General features: G+C 38.2%; 1 protein-coding gene across 31 annotated transcripts in view; it reads left to right on the forward strand.

The window, feature by feature from the left end:
• PKP4 (plakophilin 4) overlaps nucleotides 1-23,917 on the forward strand; it is a 229,254-nt gene that overhangs the window by 49,619 nt on the left and 155,718 nt on the right. For 19 of the 31 annotated variants that reach the window (XM_077956215.1, XM_077956224.1, XM_077956231.1 and 16 more), the window contains 1 exon segment: nucleotides 22,321-22,457. The exons of 3 other annotated variants lie outside the window; for them this stretch is intronic. In XM_077956215.1, coding sequence (XP_077812341.1) covers nucleotides 22,326-22,457 — 132 coding nt within the window. In that variant the 5' untranslated portion in view covers nucleotides 22,321-22,325. 31 annotated transcript variants of the gene reach the window in all.

Here is a 23,917-nt window from a genome sequence, read left to right on the forward strand (position 1 = left end):
TCCAACTATTTCAGTGCAATTTCAGTCATGTTTTGTCTGTTTTTGATGGCTGCCCTGTTGATTAGATAACGGATAAGAGTTACTGTACATTGCCAAGCCATCTGTTTCTATCGTCTTCACAAAGATGCTTCTTCCAAAGGAGAAAATGGACAGAAGAGCTTAATAGTGTTTTCGGGTGGAAATTAAGAGTTCTATTCCTGTTCTGGGACTGATAGCATGCTTATAGAATAATTATATTCTGCTCCTGCTTACTTCATGAGGGTATTGTAAGAGTTAATTAAATAACTATTTTGAGTGGCTTAAGGCACTGATAGGAAAGGTACTTCGTTAACTATACAGGTATAGGAAGAGTATGAGTTCTGCCATAGGCATGCTGAATATCTGGGAGGAAACCCTGTTGATGACTGGGAGACATGAAATCAAAACTGAGCTCAGGGATCCAGAATAAAATTTTTAGTGGGTAGGTAGAAGTGATCACCAGAGTATTAAGATTCTACCCACCTGCCAAATGTAGGCCTATCAGGAAAACCAAAGACAACCACTAAGGAACTCTTGGAGCTTAAGGGGAATCAGGAGATTGAACCCTAGTCATTTGTCCAGGGCTTCCCTGAGGCCCAGGTTTTTCCTCCTGTACCGTGCTGCCTGCTGACAGCTGTTGCATTTGATAAACCAGTGAACAAAGTCTTCTGTACTCATGTAGCTTTCTCTTTGAGATTGGGGTCGGGAGGATGAGAGATGTAGTAGGTGGTGGTAATTAGCATTAAGGTGAGAAAGGAAGCAGGGTGGGTGACGGGAGAAGTGAGGGTTTTGGAGTGGCAGGGAAGTGGGTTCATCAGGATCAGAGTCAAGTCAAGGAAGGCTTCTCAGGTGAGGTGACTCAGCAGAAAGAAGGAAAAGATAAAGCTGGGGAGAGGGCATGCCAGGGCCTGGAACTCTAAGTGCGGAGGTAGTGGCAGGGAGGGGGTAGAGTGCTGCTGTCCCTGGAAGTACAGGTATGGAGGAGGTGGGGTCTGCAGTGTGCCCACCTCTCTACCAGCAGATCTGGTGAGGAAGACCATCAGCACACAGGAGGCGCATCCCTTAACTGTGAGCTTCAAGAACCCTGTTTTGAAACCTTAAGTAAAACATTTGGAAAATAATAAGCCTGAACTTTTTTCCTCCAAGCTATACTGTGAAATGCGAATTTTAAAAAGAATGGTTGTGTAAATATGAAGAAAGTACTTTCAAATTAGATGATCAGACTGCATTTCCTTCAGAATTGTGTTGCTTTGCTTGCACATGGCAACTGAAAGATCCCAGGAGCAGGACTGTGGGCAAGTGATGCCCTGGCTTTGAGCCTCCAGTCACCTTGCTGTGCAGTGCAGTCCTTGATGTTAAATGGCCTTCCTCCAACCTTTAGGAAGTCTCAGTGCGGGTTGTAGTTGAGGAGATGAAGAAGGCCTAAGAGGAGCAGCTCCTGTTTTTATAATTTTTTGTATCAGTGTTCCCTCCCAAGGGTATTTAGGTAAAGGTATTAACAAAATTTAAGAATTTTGCATACAGCTCACTTAGATGATCGCCAAGGTCCTTCTCATTTCTAAAGCTATTTGAAGCTGCTGTTTTCATTAGTCCTTAAGTATATGTTGCTACCATACAATTTAGCCACAAAAATGTTCAGATATGTGTCAAGGACCTCAGGGCTTCCTGACAAAAGTGCTTCTTGACTGATTGTGTATTTAGTACAAGGGCTTCCTTGGTGATAGTTTCCACTCTCTTTAAATACTATTCTGTTATTTTTGAAATCTGATCAAGAAATGACACAATAAATATCTTCGATATTTATACTTACGCCTACTTTTAACCTTTTAGGAAAACTTTATTACTTGGAATATTCTAAAATTCTGAAATAATTTGGAATATTCTAAAATTCTGAAGAGAATATGAACGGATTGTTATAATGGAACTTTTACCCAGTTCCCTCAGACTAGAGTGTTCATATGACGTTTTGCCAAAAAGTTCCTATAGAGGCAATTTCACTTTTAGGGTGGATGGGTCTTTTTTAAAAGGATCATATTTAGTTTCTGGTTATTCATGATTGCACTCACTTTAGAGGATGTGTTCTTGTGAGGTTGCTGGTACTATTTGTCTCTCCTAAATAACAGTGTGGAATTATAGAAAGAAAGGGTGGGAAAATAGTCTTGTGATTCTCCTGGTCAGCATAAAGCCTGTTCCATCCAGCAACTGACTATTTCGTTCTTCCTCTTGCTTTGAAGGCCAAGATGACATGCCCATTACTTGAATGTTTTTATGTTCTGTACCTCTCTCTTGCTCCATATATTTTGCAGTGGTGCAGATATATTGATTCATAAGTGATTGGTATTACATACTAAATCAAGGTACATGTATTCAACTCTAGAGAGAATTGTTTCTCGGTGTTTTTCACTATGTGACTCACCACTGTCAAGGTATGAAGATGAGTTTATGCTGCTAATGGGGTAGCTTTGTTGTGATGTAATTTCAGTAGCTGCCCATGGCAGCTGTTAGTCGAAGGTAAATTCAAAGCCAGATGGTTTAGATATCACAGTGGTGAAGATCAACAGAGTACCGTGAAACAGGGACTCGGTCATGGCAACCTGAGGCTGTTCTAGCTAACTCTTTCTGATGTGTTTCATCTGTCTCTTTCCCAGTTCAATCCCTTGCTTACCTTTCCCCATTTGAAAAACTCTACTTTTGGAAGGAGAGTGGATTGCAGGTCTTGACAGAGACTTGGACTCTTTACTTCTTGGTTTTTTTGTCTTTTTTTTTTTTTTTTTTTTTAAAGTTTCAGGTCTTTTGTGACCATCACATTACTGAAGTTAACATTGATGTCTTGCTCATACTTTTTTTGTTTCTCTCACACATTTCAAAAAACCGAGTTAATACATTGAATTGAGCAGTCTGATAAGAAGGTAGTGTGTGGAATCTCTGGGTCCATAGAATTTCTTTGAGTATAGATTGCTGTGTAGCAAAAGTTCTCTAAATTTTTTCTGCTGGCTGAATGTAGAGTAATGTGACCCTGTTGCTCTCCATGGTGAGCTTTCCATAATTGAAATATTCCTGGATTCATTGCCAGAAGTGGACTTCCTTTACCTCTGCTCTGCCACAGGGTGGCTGTTGCCTTTCTCCTTTAATAAGGTACATTGAGTTTGTGCCACTCAAAGAGCATTTCATACTTTAGACATTCCACACAGGACATTGAAAATAGAAATGAGGCCAGGTGCAGTGGCTCACGCCTGTAATCCCAGCACTTTGGGAGGCCAAGGTGGGCAGATCACCTGAGGTCAGGAGTTCAAGATCAGCCTGGCCAACATGGTGAAACCTCGTCTCTAGTAAAAAAAAAAAAAAATACAAAAAATTAGCTGGGCATGGTGGCGGGCACCTGTAATCCCAGCTACTCGGGAGGCTGAGGCAGGAGAATTGCTTGAATCCGGGGGGCAGAGGATGCAGTGAGCCGAGATCACGCCATTGCACTCCAGCCTGGGCAACAACAGCAAACCTCCGTCTCAAAAAAAAAAGAAAAAGAAAAAGTGAAGGAAAGTTAGAAACCACTGCATGTCCTAGGCAGTTCCTAACTCCCATGGACAATTCTATCATGGGATTTAGAATAGTTTATAATCGACATATAGGTAGAAAATTGATACCGAGAAACCCAGCTGCTCCTAGAATACTAGTAGTAACTCAGAAAGAGTAGAGAATTGTCGTACTGTAAAATGAGCAGATTGCCTTTTCACTTTCTTCTTCTGCCCCATCAAAGTGCCAGCTTGCTCTATCTTTGCTAAACATTAGATTAAATGTCTTATTTATCATGGTACCTCTGATGTTCAAAATTGCATATGCTGCTGTAATTCTTATGAATTGTGAGCATACATTCTTCTGCGTAAACAGATGGTACTGTTGACACAGGCTTTATAATCATAGTAGGGTGGACATCAAAATTTTGTATTTCTACTATTACCTTAATTGTAGAGAGATTCTGGGGTGACTGTGGAAAGTCATCTAATGTGTTCTCTTTCTTTGCACTGCCGGGGTTCTAAATATTTATTAATCATTATTTATTTATACTCTGTAATGCCATACTTTATTGGTGAATGTTCCATCTTTTGGAGGGCATTAGATAGACTTTCTTTAGTATCTAAGAGAAATATCTACCTATCAGTGAATTTCAAATTATAGTTTATGATCTTCAGATTAATGAAAAGCAAGTTTCCACCCTCACCCTCACCAAAAATTAAAATGGCACAAAAATGCATCTTGGGAACATCACAGTAGTTTAAACTGAGAATACTATTTTTTTGAGATTTGATTATGTCACATTTGACTTAGATTCTGATAGATTATGAATTTGTAATCACTTCAATTTTATATACAGAAATTATCTTTGCACTCTGAATAAAGTATCAAGCAAAATTTTAAAAGTAACAATATTTTAAAAGATGTAAACACAGTTAAAATCTTTGAGGTATTTTACCATACACTTTTAGAATCATCAAATACTACTTTGATCTTTTCATTGAATCAGAAAAGATATCTATATTTTTATTGGCAACAGTCAAAACAGTCTGTGAGGAAATGAAACAATCCAGTCTTTCATTTTCTTGCTCATTTAATCTAAACAGGTGATGTTTCAGTATATTGAGACATAAGACAATCAAGACTTTGTTAACAGCTCTCTAGATTATTGGTAGAATTATAGCTCTGATTTATAGGGTCACATTAAAAGTACACCTTTGTGTACACCAGGTCTGCAGGTGATGATATAGAAATACTAGCATGGGCCGGGCGCGGTGGCTCACGCCTGTAACCCCAGCACTTTGGGAGGCTGAGGCGGGTGGATCACCTGAGGTCGGGAGTTTGAGACCAACCTGACCAACATGGAGAAACCCTGTCTCTATTAAAAATACAAAATTAGCCGGGCGTGGTGGCACATGCCTGTAATCCCAGCTACTCGGGAGGCTGAGGCAGGAGAATTGCTTGAACCCAGGAGGTGGAGGTTGCAGTGAGCCAAGATCACACTACTGCACTCCAGCCTGGGCAACAAGAGCGGAACTCCGTCTCAAAAAAGAAAAGAAAAAAGAAACACCAGTGTGACCACACTGTGACACAGGTTGTGTTATCTCCTGTTAATGGAATGTAGCTTCCTTGACTTGTGGTTATTTCCCTGAATTCTTCTTTTAAGAAATTCAGAACCCTCACCTAAAAGGAAAGAAGTTACCCAAATAGGAAGATTGAAAATGAAATCGGATTCTTTCTGACATTTTTGCTGCCAACTAATGAACAAAAGACTTCATTAAGGAAGCAGGTTGTTCAGTGGTTCTTTGTGTCTGAATATGACTGATCTAATATATTAAACATTTTTCTGTAAGTGTAGCAGTATAGTGCTAGTTTCTATTTTCGGCTCCTCAAATAGTAAAACCAGTTCTGTCAGCAGGCATTTTATTAAATGCCTCAGAACATGTGTTAGACATCTTAGAAAATACAGACATAGAAGACAGGGATCTTGGTCTTATTAAACTTAAATCTAAAAAGATGTGGGAGCATTTTAAAGAGCAAATACAAGTGGGTGAAAATGAGCATTGCGTGTTGCTAAGACTCGAACTAGATTGGTTGGACTAGAGGAGTGAGTCATGGAAAAAAGGCAATTTCAGAACACATTAATGAATGTCTTCTTAAGGATGAGGCACTTGCAGAGGGCCTGTGTGTCAAAGGAAGAAATGTTTTGGTGATTCAAGTGGTAGTGAAGTTGTTTGACACTTACTTGTGGGCTTTGAAATGACAGGAAGAGCAGGGCTGGAGCTCCAGGAGGACTGGGCTGGACTAGGCTGATGGGTTAGGGTGAGTCCACTTCCCCTGCCCAGGCAGCTGATGGAAGGCATGAGAATAGACCGATTCTAGGGCAGCTATGTTGAAAGGGAACTGCTTTCAGCAAGAATGCCCACTGTGCCCACCATTTGGGGACAAGCAGATGCAGAGGGACCCCCTTCCAAATTTACACCTAGCTTTTGCCCAAGATTTCTTTAGTGATCTCTACCACTGCACCTACTCTGCTTTTCTCTCACTGTTCCTCAAAGTGCAGCTCAATTCCTGTTGTGCCAGACCACAGAGTGGTAGGGGAAGGCCTCTCGGAGCCTAAGTATGGTGAAGGAAGAACCCTGGAGAGAGCTGGGCTGGAGGGAGCATGCAGAGCTCTGCCAAAACCGACGTCAGGGGTTGAGTGCGGTGGCTCACACCTGTAATCTCAGCACTTTGGGAGGCTGAGGCAAGCGGATCACCTGAGGTTAGGAGCTCAAGACCAGCCTGGCCAACATGGCAAAACCCTGTATCTACTAAAAATACAAAACTTAGCCAGGCGTGGTGACACACACCTGTAATCCCAGCTACTCGGGAGGCTGAGGCAGGAGAATCACTTGAACCCAAGAGGCGGAGGTTGCAGTGGGCCAAGATGGCACCACTGCACTCCAGCCTGGGGGAGAGAGTGAGATTCTATCTCAAAAAATAAAATAAAATAAGTTAAGTTGGTGCTCTTTATTTTCTGTACATAGTGTATTATGTATCAAAAGTGTGATTTTGGTTAAACAATTTTATTTGAATCTTATAATTTACCATTACTACAAAACAAATGTTCTATCCTTTGGAAGAAATTAGTAAATGGGAGAATTTTCTTTAACTTTGAAAAATTTAATCTGGTATTTATCTGATGTACTATATTTGCTCAATTAACTGTCACCTGACTTAATTTCCTTCTAGAAAACAGTGACAAATTGTATTTATCAGAGAATGAAAGGGAGAAGCCAGCCAACCAATTAGGAATAAATTTTCAAAATGAAATATTTTTTATTTGCAGTTTTATTTTTGTACAAGCTTTCATGTAGAACATGATTATTTACCTTCCTCTGACTATGAAATGGCATTTAAGTTTTACACATGAAGTAGAAGCACAAGCAAACACAAGCTAGTCATGAAAGATACCCTACTCTGAATCAGCCCATTGGGTGTTGAAGAAAAAAAATGCTGAGTAAACCATATTGTCCTAAAAATGGGTTGTATTAAAGCCAGCAAGAATGGTATGGCATGAATCATAACTCAGTTTTTTAAAATGTTATGGTACACCTTGTCTAGAGAGTATTTCTGGTTGCTTAGAGCATATTTAAAGATTATATTACATACACATTTGCATGCATGTATGCTCTTGGGATGGCCAGACTAGAAACAAACTACTATTATTTTAATAAGGGCAGGGTTTATTTTAAAATATACAAAATTGGAGTAATTGCCTAAGTCGTTTCTAGATATCATATGGAATACTAAACCCAGGTATCTTGGTTCTTGGATTTGAAATTGCACTTTAGGTGAAATGGAAATACACTGCCATGAAAACAAAATTTTTAAACAGATTGTTAGACACAGATGATATCTCAGAATTAAGGCATTATTTTGGAAAAGGTGATTTAAACCCATGAATATTGAAAAAAGAGAGATTAACATGCTCGTGGTGGTGATACAGTGCATGAGCATAGCCATTGCACAACAGTGGTAGAGATTTGTGGAACGGTTGACATCTGCAACATTCTCAGCCAGCTCTGTCAATTAGTGCAGATTCTGACTGATAAGCTGTGGTGTGCCCATGTGGCATGGAACACTTAACTCCATCAGCTGTCCCACTGTACACTTGTGAATGAGCATGTAGCTGTTTTCATCATGTTCTAAAGTGACTAATAGACATATATTACCCATGGTGACCAACCTTTTCATTTGTATAGATTCATATTAACCCTTTCTTAAACTTTTGAATTGGAATAATCAGCTAGATTATTGTCTGTAGAGACCAACCACCCATAGTGACCAGACCTCCCTAAAGTCACATGACGGAGCTTTGAAGTCACTGCAGTCCTGAGCCTGTCCTTAGTTTTACAGTTCTCAGAACCTGGAGTAATATATAAACCAGAACACAAATTTATTAATTCATAATTACCACAATGTCCATATTTGCCAAATACACTTCTCCTTCCTATGATCAGGTGACTGTTGCCATTGTGAACTTAGAATCTTGTCAGAGGGGAAGACATGTTTGCAAGAGAGGTCATCTCAGGACCATCTCTGTCCCTGAGAGCAAAGATCTTTCTTGTAATCTCACTTGTTTTTACTTCTTTGGGGAGGGCAGGAATCTGGGTCTTCCTTTTCTATGTTTCATACTAACTAACCTCTTCTTCAATTGTGACAACAATCACATGTGATGAGTCATAATCATAATCTGATTTTGGTCTATGTGTTAAGAGTCTGTTCCTTGATGATAGGTTAGAGCTCTTGGGGGTATACTTTTACTGATTCTTAGTTTATATAAGTCCACCCATTTCCAGTCTTATCCTCATTTTATTGATTTTTCTAATTTTCTTCTCCTAGAAGCAACCTTGTGTCCTTTCACTTGAGGTTTTGAGGAGCAGCTCCCTGATGCTTCTACCTGTGAGGATACTGAAACGAGGAGGATGGCAATACCCGAGAACATCTTCCTAGTGTCCTTAAGTGGCCCACTTAGACAAGGAAGGACAAGGTTTTCTAGGATTCGATTCATGATTGTATCTCCCAGGGATTTGGCACATGAAGGAGAGGAGAACATTGTTTTCTTTTATAGATGTTGGAGATTTCTTCTTTTTGATGTCTTTAAAATCTTCTTTTCCTCACAGTTGCTTCCTAGCTCCTCACCAGGCCTTCCAGACATTTCCCCAGTAGTCCTAAGTTGACACCATCTAACTTTTACTCTCCTAACTCCAGGTCACATTACCTTCAGTGGGACCAGTGAAACCTGATTCAATTTGACTCTTTGCCTCAACTGTCACCATCATCTTAGGCAAATTTAAAGGCTGTGGAGACAATTCATGTCTTTCCTTGCGTTTATTATTGTTCCTTCGTCTTCTCATCTCCAGAGTTTTCTTTCTGTTTTTCTCTCCCACCCCACTTCCACCCCAATTTTAGACTGTTGGCATTCTCTGAACATAGCACATTGTGGTGTTTTATGCCTCTATGTCTTTGTTGTAAGTCTCATCTTCCCTGACGACCCTGCTGTCCCATGCAAAGTTGAGCTCCCCTCACTTCTGTGGTGGTATATTTTATGCATGTTTACTCTTGCATTTATCACACTATTTTTACTCCTTTGTTCCTGCTAGACAGCTCTTTCAGCATCATAATGGCCACAAAACCTAACACCATCTGGTGTATAAATGTGTTTTCATTGAAAACACAGATATGTTGTCATGCCTTCCCTCAGTTTGTTTCATGCTCCCATTGAACAAACACTTTCGAACACCTACTGTGTTTCGGGCACTTTCTGGATCTGCTGAGAATGCAGTGGCAATCCAGATGAAAATAGTCCCTCCCATTACTGAACCAAGACTGTATGGTTAGATTGCAGAGAAGTAAATAAGTTATCATCCAGTCCATTGCATTCTCCATCTGTGATCAATAAAATTCTAGAAACTTTGTAGTGGTTGTTATTTTTTCTTGTACTTTCTTCAAAAAGCTGTTTGGAGATGTTAAGTATGAAAATTTGTCTCCTTGAAAACAAAATATAGTATTAAGCACGCAGATTCTAAATGGAATAAAGGACACTGAGAGATAACCATCATTCCTCTATCCTGCTGAAGACCGGACAGAAAGAAAGGATGTTATCACAACTGAGAATCTATGGTACTTTTTAAAAAATATCTTTTAAAAATCAAGAATTTTTTGTTTTGTTTTGTTTTGTTTTGTTTTTTTAACTCTAAAGAGCTACTTAAAAAAATTGCAAATTAGGCCAGGTATGGTGGCTCACGCCTGTAATCCCAGCACTTTGGGAGGTCAAGGCGGGTGGATCACCTGAGGTCAGGAGTTCAAGACCAGCCTGGCCAATATGGTGAAACCCCATCTCTACTAAAACTACAAAAATTAGCCAGACGTGGTGCCATACGTCTGTAATCCCAGCTACTCTGGAGACTGAGGCAGGAGAATTACTTAAACCCAGGAGGCGGAGGTTGCATTGAGCCAAGATGCACTCCAGCCTGGGTGACAGAGTGAGACCGTCTCAAAAAAAAAAAAATTGCAAATTACTCAGTGCAACATTGCTTAAATCAGCATTATTAAGAGGCTTTAAACATGTATAAAATCAACATTTCTGATGTTATAATTCAAAACTGTTGACTTTGCTTTTTTTGCCTGTGCTTTCAGTAAAGTAACTTATAAATTAACGTCTGTATAAACTGGATATGTTTTAGGCAAATTGTTGTATAACCCAGATGGGGAATTTATCTGTCAACCAAAGTACCAGAGTGTACAGTATACCAAGGTCATTTCCATGTGAGTGTTCATGAAACAAGAATGAAAAAGTAGCTAAAACTTGCACCTGGCCTGGAGTAGGCTGGGCTTTTTTTCTGGAAAATCATTTATTCATTTACTTTCAAGCTAAGTTGTCAAGAAATGTAAGCCAGATATGGTGATGTGCACCTGTAGTGCCAGCTACTTGAGAGTCTGAGGGCTCAAAAATTATTTGAGCCCAGGAGTTTGAGTCCAACCTGGGCAACATAGCAAGATCCTATCTCTTGAAAAAAAAAAAAAGAAAAAGAAAATAATTGGTACCCAGCCTTCAGCATAAACACAATTTCATGTTTTTGGTGTCAGGGATCTTTATTGAAAAGAGCTTTAATTTTTCTGTACCATTTCTTAAAAGTATTAAATTAATGTTTTTCTTTAATAGATAAACATCATTGGAAAAGCTGAGGAAAGCCAAATTGTGAAGGATGGAACAATGTCTCTTTCCATCTACATTTGCTCATGAATGATAATGATTATCATATTGTGGGATTTCCCAAAGTATGTTCCTCTGAGTGTTAATAGGTGATCCTCAAAAAAAATGGGGGTTGGCTGGTCTGGTGGTGCACACCTGTAATCCTGACACTTTGAGAGGCTGAGGTGGAAAGATTGCTTGAGGCCAGGAGTTCAAGACCAACCTGGCTAACATAGTGAGACCCTGTCTGTACAGAAAATTTAAAAATGGGCTGGGCATGGTAGTGTGTGCCTGTAGTCCTACCTACTAGAGAGACTGAGGTAGCAGGATTGCGTGACCTAGGAGTTCAAGGCTGTAGTGAGCTATAATTGTGCCACTGTACTCCAGCCTGGGTAACAGAGTGAGAACCCATCTCTTTTTGTTTTTTTTTTTTTTTTTTAAATACACATGAGGGTCTCTGGTTAATAAATGTTGAGATGTAGGGTTAGGTGAGATTAAACAGGTTCATTTTTTTCATGATTTCTCGGAGTCTTTATGATGCTCCACACCAGTGCTTCTCAAAGCTGAATGTGTACAGAAAACACTGGGGATCTGACCCACATGTAAGGTGTGATTTCTTTGGTCTGGGGCGGGCCTGAAATTCTGCATTTCTTACAAGTTCCAAAGTGCAGCCTGCACAACTGGCTCACAGATCACACTTAAAGCAAGATTCTTAGGGATTTTCAAGAGGAACCATGTTCTGCCACATTTCCCAGACTTGCTAACCATAGGAACCTCATTTTGAGTTGCTGGAAGTTGTCCATGGAGCACATTTGAGAATTTTAAATTGAATCTTTAAAATTACAAATGAATTAATGTATAATTTAAATAGAAGTCTCATGCAGATCTTCTAAGTTATGATCGGCCAAACAGCCCCGTGTAAATCCCAAGACACTGAAAAAATCATTTAGCTAGTTCACGTAGAAGGAAAACCCAATATGGGCTAAAAAGACAACCACTAGGTAAGATAGCAAGTGCACTGGATTATATACTTCCCTTTCTTTTTCTTTTTTTTTTTTTTTTTCTTTTTTTTATGAAACGGGGTTCCGCTCTTGTTGCCCAGGCTGGAGTGCAGTGGTGCAGTCTTGGCTCACCACAACCTCCGCCTTCCGGGTTCAAGCGATTCTCCTGCCTCAGCCTCCCGAGCAGCTGGGGGATTACAGGCACTTGCCACTACGCCTGGCTAAGTTTTTGTGTTTTTAGGAGAGACGGGATTTCACCATGTTGGCCGGGCTGGTCTCAAACTTCTGACCTCATGATCCACCCGCCTCAGCCTTCCAAAGTGCTGAGAATACAGGCGTGAGCCACCACCCCCAGCCTACTTTTCTTTATTTTTAATGACCTTATAAATATTGTTAAATATTCAAGTCTTTAAACAGTTTTACTTTGTTTTTACTGCCTCTAATAATTCACATATAAATTGCCATATTTCTAAATCCCCATATGTGCTCTGCTAGTGATTTCATTAGTCTTTAATCTTTGTTAACACTAGTATTTGATATGAAAAACTAATGATGAAAACAAATCTTTTATTTAAACAGATTGAGATTTGATATGGTTTACCATACCCTAATTACAAATGACATAAAACAGCAGTCTAGGGAGGTTTTTAGAAATCTGTTGAACCTAAAGCAAATTAAAAAAAAAAAAAAAAAGCTGAATAAAATTAATTATTACATTATAGATGGGCTTTTTCCCACCTGGGTCCTTCTGCCCCACCTAGAATAGTGTCTTCATTTATGCATTCCTGTTGAAATTCTTTTGAGCCCCTGCCATCTGTTTCAGCTCTTATTTCCTCATTTATCTCACACTGCATTTTATTGTAGTTTGTTAATTTGTCTTGTGCCTTTTAGATTGTTAGTTGGATGGGAGTTCAGGGTCTTATTTATCTTTGTACTTTTACACCTGGTTTATAATGTGGTTGATACATAAGTAGATCAATAATACATTAAATAAATAATATTGTTATAAGATAATTCTGGGTAGTAGCATATGCCTGTACTCCCAGCACTTTGAGAGGCCCAGGCAGGTAGGTAGGTTGAGCCCGGGGGTTTGAGACCAACCCTGGGCAACATGGTGACACCCCGACACTACAAAAAATATATGAAAATTAGCTCTGTGATGTTGTGCCCCTGTAGTCCGAGCTCCTCAGGAAGCTGAGCTGAGAGGATTGCCTGAGCCTGAGAGGTCAAGGCTGCAGTGAGCTAAGATCCCACCACTGCCCTCCAGCTGGGGTGACAGAGCGAGACCCTGTCTCAAAAAAAAAACCAAAAGAAAATAAGATAATTTCGTACGTCAAATATTATACTGAAAAAATAAGTTTAAAACTTTTTTCTGTATCCCCGTCATCTCCTGATAGTTATTTCAGGTAGTATTGACTTATTCAGGGTATAACAAGCCATCCTAAATCTCAGTGGCTCAAACAACAATGAGTTTTTAAGTTGGCAAGGAGGTTCTTCTCGTCTGGCCTAGGCTCAGTCAGGTGCCTGCAGTCAGCTGGTGACTAGGTCAGGGCAAGACTAAGATGGCCTGTCTTACATATTCTGAGGTCTTGGCTGGAATGGCTGCGATTGCTGGGCTGTGTATACATAGCGTCTTTGAATCCCAAGTTCTGTCACAGCTTAGTGATCTCAGGGTTTCAAAAGAAGCTGTTAGTCCTCTTAAGATTTAGACTCAGATGTTGCACAAGATCACCTCTGCCACATTTTGTGATCAAAGCAAGTCACCTGGCTGGCCCCAGATTCTAAGGGTGGGGCAGTAGATGCTCCCTCCTCCTGCAGTTTTGAGAGCAGCAGCAAAATTGCAGTCACCTGGAGTTACTGTCTACATATTTCTTCCCCCGAGATAAATAAAAACACTAGTATCATTTCACTTTTATCAGCTCCTCACTCCTCTCATGTTGATACTACACAGAAGGTATGTAGGTTTAATCTTTAGTTTTCCTAAATCATTTGCTTTGCACTGTTTTTTGTGTCCTAAACCTTCCTTTGTCATATTTGTTATTTTGCTGCAGAATTTCCTTATTTATTCAGCATTATGGTTGGGTGATTTTGGTTACAGAACTTTGTTTTGTTGAAACAAATTCTCTGAGTCCTAGTATGTCCCAAAATACCCTTTATTTTGCCTTCATATTTGAATCATAATTTTTGGTCAGTACTTGGAAGCTATTGATAAATTTATAATTGAGAAGATGTGTGATGCTAATTTGATTTTATTTCTTTTTTCTCTATGGTAACATACATAATTTTTTCTTTATCCTTGGAACCTAGAAATGTCAATGGCTTGGTCCAGGTGTAGCTTGTTTCATTCATTTTATTCACTTATTGTCTCATTTTAAGTGATTTGTTTTCAGCTCTGGGAATTTTCATTTCTTACTTCTTGTAGTATTTCTTCTTTTTTCTCTTTTCCAAGATCTTGGAGTAAACAGATGTCATTCCTGCATCTGAGCTCTAGTCACCAAACTGTTCTTTTATCTTTTTGTAAAATCTCTCACTCTTTTTTTTTGTTGTTGTTTCTGAGATATTTATTTAGGTCACTCTTATGAAATACTCTGTTTTAAAAAATCCATTTTGCTATTCATCTCACGATTAAGATTTCTTTTTTATCCTGTAACTTTTTCTTCAAGATTTCTGGCTGCTTCTCTTTCCTACATACAATTCTTAGTTTTAACACTAGGATATTAGTTCTACCTGTTCTACTTTACTTTCTTCTGTTTGGGGAATTTGGTCCCTCCTGGGTATCAGTGTCTGAGGCCTGCTCTGTCTGAATCTCTTCTCTGCCAGTGACAAAATGCTTGGGCACTTGCAGGGTAGGCGCTGACCATCTAGCTGCACTCTCTCCCCCCTTGATTATCCTGACGTTGGCCCCAGGCCTGAGGGCCTCAAGTCTGGGATCTACCAGACTCTGAGCCTTGAGCTCTCTCACCCAGTGTTCCACCCTCTAAAGCCAGCCTTTGCCTCTTTGTGTTACGGTTTCCTCTGGTTGCCTTACCAAAGGTCTATAGCAGTTATCTTTCTGACATTTTGGCACACTGATGACATTTTTAAAATTTCCAGGCTAATTTTCTTATCTTAAGAATGAGAAAATGCCTTTTCTATTATTTCATGGAGTTGGGAGTTGGAGAAAAGTTGAAATTTGTGCTCATCTTGCCTCTTGATCCAGTTTCCCCTATCAGAGTTTTAATTACATTCTTACTCTATTGATTACCTCCATCCTATCTTGGTATACCCTTTAACATTCCAGGTATATCTCTGAATTTGTCATGATTTTTCATTTCTTCTCCTCCTAGCATCTGTGGCGCTATAAAGGATCCTGATTCCTCAAAAAGAAAAAAAAAATGAACCTGTAGTACTTTTCAAAAAGATTTTCCTCTTTTCCTTCTTTCCTCTCTATAAAAAGTAAGATATTTTGGGGAAAGGTTGAAAATGCCCACATGTAATTCATGTTTATCAAGATAGAATTTCCAGTTTTCATTAACCGTTTTGCAGTGCTTTCCTTGTGTTATAGAGGCCAAGTCAATGCTGCGTAAGGCCAGAGGAGCACCATTCATAAAAGACACAGTGTGAGCAGCTCAGGATGCCAACAGTGTTGACTCTGGTGTTATATGTTAACCACGTGTTTTATTTTCAAAAATTGTTATTGAATGTTATACAGGGCTGAGGGCATTATATTTTGCAACTTAAACCACTTATTATTGAATTGGATTCCTTCTAGGCATTTATACATCATAAAATTATATTTAGTCTAGTTTTAAAACAAGAAGTAGTTTAATTCTATTAAAAGTAGATAATCTTTAGTATTTAAGTTACTAAATACTATTCTATTTATCATCATTGAAATATTCTAAATTATTTGATTTATAAACTGCATTTAATATTATACCGTGTTTATTCCACTATATTATTCTTTTTCCATTTTATGAGAAAACTATGAAAATACATAAAATATGCATACAATTAAAAAATACTGAAAAGCAAGCACATCTGTGTAACTGCCACCCATGTCACGCCGGCGCTTTAGAAGTTCTTCATGTGCCCCTCTGAGATCACAGCCCCCTCTCTCCACGGAGGTAGCCACTCCTCTGACTTTGGTGATGGTCATTTCCTTGCTACCTATGCATGCATTCTTAGTAAGCATAGTTTTATTTTGCCTATTGTAGAATTTTACATAAATGGAATCCCACTGTTTGTGTTCTTTTGCACCTTGCTTCTTTTATTCAGTATTGTGGTTGACAGTCATCCTTGTTTTATGGAGAGAGCTTTGGTTCATTGATTTATTGCTATAGATGAAATACATTGATTGAATATATTACATTGTATTTATCCATTCTACTGTTAATGGTCACTTGAGTTGTTAGCAACCTATTGCTTTCACGAAGAGTGCTGCCGTGAACATATTTCTATAACTCTCCAGGTGCCCATGTACAAGAGTGTCTCTACTTAATCAGGAATGGAATTACAGGGCTACAGAATGTACATGTCATCAGCTGTACTAGATAATGCCAAAATAGATTCCAAGGAGTTGTTGCCATTTACACTGTCATCAGTAGCATGGGATAGTTACCATTGTTCCACATCCTCACCAGAATTTGATACTGTTTTGCCATTCTGGTGTTTGTGTATTGACTACTCATTGCAGTATTAATGTTCATTTTTCTAATTACTAATAAGGTTGAGAACTTCATTATTGGTCATCTAGATTTTCTCCTCTTTATACAAACCTTTTGCTTAATTTTTTTTTACCAGATTACCTTGCAGTGATATTTCTAGTGAAAAATTCATAATCAAAAACATTTAACTACTCTGCATAGATTATTCTCTTGAACTACTATGCTGTTTGGCATAGAGCTCTTTTCTAAGCAAATTCTTGCCAAGACATTTGAATTTTTTTATGAACCGCCTGATTAGAAGGTTAGTATGCAGCTACCTCTAATCCTCCTGAAGAGTTGCAGCTTTTGGTTATATTTCTATTTCCAGGATATTTTAAAAATATAACTGCAAGAAGTTTATCTGATACTCCTTTTAGAATTCTAGACTCAATGCCATATGCTCCTGAAGATGTTTAACTTTTCAGGCAAATTCTTAATTTCCTAGTACTTCATTCTTCTGCAATATCTGTTCCAGTTTCATTATAAGTAAAACAAAGAGAAACTTATCTTTGCTATATGATGATACTCTTAGCAATTTTTTCTACTTATTACTGTTAAAATATTTTGTTCATCTAATGCCTATTTTCTATACTTTTATCTGACATTAGTATCTTTATTTTTTGAATCAAATTTAAATATTCACACTTTCTTTAACCTTTATTTTTTATTAATTTTTCTTAGGCATCATTATTTTGTCATATCAGTTTTGAAATTGTATTTCTCATCAACATTTTTTTGAGTGTTCATAATGACAACTATATGTTGTACTCCAGACACCTAAATCAAGAAAGAGAAAAATAACTGGAGTCCAACTTATTTTACTAAAAAGATAAAATAAAGTGTACTTGGTATGCTTTCACCAAAAATTATTAGTAAGGTGAGTAGAAGGGAATTAAGTAGAGAAAAATTCAGTATTTAGTTGATTTTCCATCCCTGGAAGATTTAAGACAGATGATTTTGTGGACTATTATCAGCTGTGGTAAAAGAGATTATACATATTGAATAATAGGTTACACCTATATATTACATCTATAATATGCCAAAAAAAGCCTTCAGTAGTCATACTAGAGTATATGTAGTCTGCAGCCTTGAGCAGAAAAATTGCATGTTAATCACTAAGAGTTGAATATAAGATTAAGATACTTGCATGCGTATACACACAATTATACTGCCAGTTTCACATATGAGCCTCTTGTGTTCAATAAAGATTATGATGAAAATGCACAGCTGTTCATAGTCAACCCTCCTCTAAAACTGTGAGGATATCATACTTAATTCACAATATTTATCTTGCTGACCCTGCTTCCCAGGACCAATGAACCCAGAGGAGGCTTCTTAGAAGCCTCAAAAGAATTTAGTCTAATGGTATGATTTTAAAAAAGAGACCTGGGCAAAGAAAACGTTTATTAAGTAAAGGCTAGGATAAAATGAGAACACAGATATGCATACCCACACATGTAAGAGCTGGTCACAGATTCATCTCTGAGCTTTGTATAGCCAAAGAGAAAACCAGCTAATGCTACAGTTTCCAATAGCATCCACCATTCCCTTAGGAAAAGCCTAGGTCCTGGCTTTCAGATGGCTGATACAGAGACAGTGTGACACAGTAGACAACATTCTGAAAACTCCTGAGGAACATTCACATCTCTTTAGAATCTAGAACTTGTTTAATCTTAGTGTGGGCCTCAGGGTTTAGAGTTTACTGTTTCTGCCACACACAGTGCAGCATCCCTTCTACACTATCCCTCCTGCAATCATCATCCAGACCCTGATTAAAGATCTCTCATCATGGGAGTGTGCCACCTTCAGAGGCAGTCAGTTCTTGAAATTTTAAGCATTTGACTATTAGCTCCAAAAGGAAAACCCTCCGTTATTGTTCCAACCTTTAATTTTGATTCCAAATATAAAGACAGTAATAATATAGGTTAATACACATTTATTACAAAACCATTAATTTTTAGTCTGGCTCTTGGGATTGTAATCTAAAAAGCCTCCTTCAGAGGCTTATAGGCATCTGCTTGTCAATGCTGGACTTCTCTTCTTCAGGTCAAATTTTCTCTTCTTGTTCCATTAACTACCACTCTCATGTCTCCCAGTGAGCTTTGAGCTCATAAAGAGCAGGAGCTGTGTCATTCACATCCTCCCTGTCCCCTTGCCTGGAAATAAATGACTGGATCCCTTTAACATCACACTCATCATCTCTTGAATGGGTACACTGTGTCCATTCCTGTTAATGTGCCGCCCTTATCTGGAAGTAGTTATGTCCCAAGGAGCCTGAAGGAAAGTTGTAAGCTCACTTATGCCCTTCCTATCATCCTAATGATTTATAGCAACACAGCATAAGATCACCTTAGGTTTGGGCAGTCTTGTTTCACTTATGATTCACTCATTTTGCTCTTGAACCTGAAATGCCTACATTGATTTCCCAATATGCTGCTGAGCTAACCTAAATACAGGACCTTGTATTTATTCCTGTTGTTTTAAATCTCATCAGAGGCAGCTCATTACTGCAGTATAGCAGTATATTTTTTGTATTTTAATTTTATCTCCATCTGGTAAATTCAATATTCTTCATCATCATTGAAGAACTTGTGTATGACTTGTATTGATATCATGGTTAAAACATTTGGTGGGGTTGGGTCAAGGTCAGAACTCTGGCATTACATTAGAAACCTCTATAGATTGATGTATTTCATTCAACTGTTTACAGATTGTTGGAGTCAGCAGTTGCCCTTATTCCAGCCCCATTTCTATGTTAATGACAATGTCACGGGGGACTTCTAATATCATATACGCCCCACTAGAGTTTGGGCAACACTGCATGGTTACACTGCCCCAGACAGACATTAAACCAGCTTAACATGACTTTTCTTTGGTGCCCCATTTTATTTCTCACAAATCACCTCTTGGATAAAATCGTTTAAAGAATCTCACCCAAGATCTGTGTCTAGCTCTGTAGTTTGTCATGTGAAGAGTCTACCTTCCCTTTTTCCAAAAACAGCCATGGCATTTTCCTCCTTCCAGTTTTCTGGCATGCCTTCATTCTCTGTAGAACCCTCAAAAGTGATTCAGCAACCTATCTGTAAGTTTTCCCAGTTCTCCGGAATGTGATCACTCAAATCAGGCAAATTGAGGTCACTGAGGGAAGTGTGAGGCCTAATTTCTCACAGTCGCTTTACAATATAAGTCCTTTTTTTTTTTTTTTTTTTTTGCTAGTGGAATGGAGCAATAATATTATTCTGTGACTCCAGTCTTAGCTTGATACTTTCCAGTTCATTAAATGATCTTACAATTATGAAAACTATGAGAAAATGGATAGGAAACCTTCACATAACTTGTCAGCACAGTGTTACCGCTACCCTGCCCCATGTTGGTTGTGGCATATTGAGACTGCTCCAGAGATAAGGGGTAGGGAAGTGTCTCACCCTTAGTAATGACAGGTACCATTGGCTTTGCTCCTCATCTGGTGACTGTTCATGGCTGCCTGTGATGTGACCTAACCTTTGAGGAATCAGAATAGATATCATCCATGTCTATGAAAATCTCCTCTCCAGCCAAGCTTCTCAGCATTATATTACTTTCTTTTATACAGTTACAAGGTCTCTGACCCTCCTCCTCTTGACTTTAGCATTACTACTTTTCATTTACATCTTGCTGTACTTTGCCTTGATCCTATGTTGCTGCATCAGCTAGGTGATGAGCCCCCTAATGGTCAGTGTCCCTGGGAGAGTGGTACTCAGAAAATGCTCCTCTGGGCTCATTGGTCCTGGGAAGCAGGGTCAGCAAGATAAGTATTGTGAAATTAAGTATGATATCCTCACAGTGATGTAATACCATAATATAATTCTAGGTCTTTTTAATAGTAAGACTCCTTCTATATTAATAAATAATTACTTCCCCAATTACATTTCTGTTTCTCCTTTTCTCAAATTCTCTTTGTTCACTGAATTTTTCGTTTTCTTTTTCTTCTTACACAGTGGTTGTTTCATGATATTATACTCTTGACATTTAAAATTTTTGGTTCTTGGCATTATTTGTTTCACTGTTGCATAGTAACATTTTTGTTCTTTGCAACCATCTGCTTATTTTAAGGTGTGTAATTTTTCAATGGCTAGAATACTTTTATATCTTTACTTGCCTTAAATGCTAATCTAGGATCTTTGTGTAGCATTTTTTTCCTTTATAGAGCTTATGTCTTCTCTTTAATGAGCACTTGATAGAGAAAGAAAATTTTATTCAGTTGATAATATTTTGTTTTACATCTCAATAAACATTCCACATACACTAAAAAATATAGATTGTCATAAAATTATTACATTGTATAAAGAACTAGCCATTTTTATCGGTGAGGTAGTGAGGTAGAACTCCCCCCCCCTCCCGCCCCACCCAGGACACTTAGGTTTTGATCCTACTCATCTCCATGTCTCAGGATCCTTCTATTCATACCTGAGAAGATCCTGCAGTTCAAAGTCTATCTAGGCCTTATGCACCGTGAAAATGGGAGATTGAGAATTCACTTGCTAGATGGAGCAGGCATGAGAACTCATGAGGCTGGTGTCGGGGGAAATGCACAGATAAACTAATCAGATCCACTGTCCATTTATGCCTATTACTATGACAAGAATAAAAATACCACCAGCAGAAACATGAAACTTAGACCCTCTCCACTAACATGGAAGCCAGGAGAGTAGGGAAGAAGATGGGAGCTCAAAGGGCATGTAATTTCCCCTTTTACTTACGGATTATTATTTTGGAAACAGAAGACTGATACTGAAATTTGAGGGAATGGGGAAACAAGTCCCAGATCAACTATAGAATTGAAGACCATGGAAGTTAATTGATTAAATTGAAATATATAATAGTAGAGTAATTTGCGAGAGAAAACTGAAGAATGTTGAGGAAAATGTTTATAGTCTCAGATGTCCGTATTTGAATATACGATGTGACACATCTAAACAGATAGGGTCTCTCGGACATCTTAGGACTTGGCAGAATTTACCTAATGACTGGAATGAGACAAAGAAAATATATCATCCTTCATTCATGTATTCATTTATTTTAGTGAACATTAATTGAATACCATTTAATATGCCAGGTACTTGACTAGTTTCGTGGTATGATAAAGACTGTACTCACAAGAAAACAGAGAAACTGACATGTAAATGAGTTATTAAAATTTTAATAGCACTTTACGCTAACCATCGATTCCCCCTGTTTTCCAAAATTGTAGAAAGTCCATATCAGGTCAGTAAGTCTCTTGACAAACACACTGCTCTCACTATGTGTTGTCTTAGGAAAGGCACTCTGGCTTCTGCCAAGAACCTATTCTTCTGTCATAAGCTATGGGCCTAAAAAATAGATTTTCTTTTCAACATCACATTCCTAGTCATTGTTATCTTTGAATAATCAGATTCTTCTAAAGAAACCAAGCTAGCTGTAAGACTCCACCAAGGATGAACTTGTTGCTAGTTATTAATATATTATATTTCTTTAAAATAAGCAGACTTTTATTTTTAAGACTTCTTTAGGTTTTAAACTCTTTTTTTCTTTTCTGTTACAAAAACCTCTTCTGCGATTGGTAAAACATTCTTCTCATGTCAGTTAACATTTGTAGATGTCTTATTGTGTGCATGTTACTTTGAAAACAGACCCCTATAGCAATCTAGAATGTTTATTATTTAATTTCTTGATAAGTTAGTCATATTTACTTATTGGTTACCATTTAGAAAATTTAGCAATTTAACAAGCTTTTGATCATGGTGTGTAGACTATAGTCTACTGTAGTTGCTAGGAACCATCTGTAAATCCTCGGTTCCTGCAAGGGAGCCCAGAAGAAAGTGTTAACCCTTTGCCTGCTTGATTGCAGGAGGAATGCCAGCTCCTGAGCAGGCCTCATTGGTGGAGGAGGGGCAACCACAGACCCGCCAGGAAGCTGCCTCCACTGGCCCAGGCATGGAACCCGAGACCACAGCCACCACTATTCTAGCATCCGTGAAGGAGCAGGTACATCCTCGTATTGAAATTTGCAATGAGTTATTTCTTTAATGCCTTTAAAAAATTAATCTTTGGATATGTTTTAAATTTGTCTAACGTCCTTGACGCCTTCACGTTTTCTAATTATAAGGTGTTTACATCCCTGAGTACATTGGGATGACTGGCATGTAGAGCTGCTCCAGGTGCCAGTCAGAATCGGAACATGCAGGATACTTGTGCGTCTGCAAGTAAGGACAATCTCGATGGTGATCGGTGTCTGTCTCTCCCACATTGCAGAGTGTGTGCATGCACGCAAAGCTGTGTGAAGCATAGTTCTCAGTGCTGACTTTTCTATCAGGACTCTGGCAACCTGAGGCCTGTAATAGCGTTAGGTATTTTGAACATTTTAACATAGGTAGTATATAGGGTTGTCTCTGTGATTTTTGGATAAAGGCTATATTTGTGTGTTTGTCTAAATTTAAGTATATTCATTTTGTGAGCTAATGTTCTAAAACTTGTCGAACTGTGCCAGTTTGCTTCAATGTCATGTTTATGTTGATTTTTTTAAGGCATTAATACTCTTTATCCTTCAAACTCAAGTAACCTTCTATATTAGGTCTTATCTGTTGTGCTTAGAGAAATTAGAATTCTGCAATTTTAATTTCTTAAGATTTAAAAGCTTAATAAGGTAAATGTAAATTTAAAGCTCCAGGGATAGTTTTTTGTTTTTTGGTTTTTTTCCTGCTTCTTCTCTCCAAAAAACATTATATGTCCCCTGTGAGGGCTATTTTGTTGAAATAATCTAAGATTAAGTTTTTTTAAAAAAAAATCTTATAATTAAGCCACTGGATTTTTTTTCTCAAGATAGGTAATGTTGTATTTGCTGGGATATTCCTTTAAAAGTCAGTATCAGTAACTCAGATGACTAATGATGACGAAGATTGAGGAAACATTTATTACCTTATTGTTGTACTATTTGCTGTAACTTGGAATGTGGCATGAAAGATTGCTCTATAACCGTGACACATGTCTGACGTTAGAACTATGTTTTCAAGAAAAATTATTTCAGTTTATTCTAGTAACAAGATGTCAAAATAATTTTTTTATTCCTCAATGAAATTTGAAGTTTTTAAACTTTCCACAAAGAGTTTGAAAAGGTACAAGATATAGTCAGTACAATTTTCATCTTCCACCAAACTATAGAATAGACGTCTAAGCTTCTATTATCTTTAGGGGAGAAAAAAGGACTCTTCGATAGCACTTCATAGTTGTCAAGATTTGACCCACAGAGCTGCTAAGGGTGAGAAGCCTCAGATTTATTTGGGGCTCTTAGTATATACTGTGTTTTGGTGAAATGTGGTAAATTTATCAGAATGTTTAGAAATGACTTAAAACTATTAGCTGTGTGCAGTAAACATAGCAATGGTAACGTTCTGTTTGTACCTTGAGACCATATACCCTATATGTAAGAAAATAAGGAAACTTGTTAA

The sequence above is a fragment of the Macaca mulatta genome, chromosome 12 (assembly GCF_049350105.2).
Source record: "Macaca mulatta isolate MMU2019108-1 chromosome 12, T2T-MMU8v2.0, whole genome shotgun sequence".
Taxonomy (NCBI): domain Eukaryota; kingdom Metazoa; phylum Chordata; class Mammalia; order Primates; family Cercopithecidae; genus Macaca; species Macaca mulatta.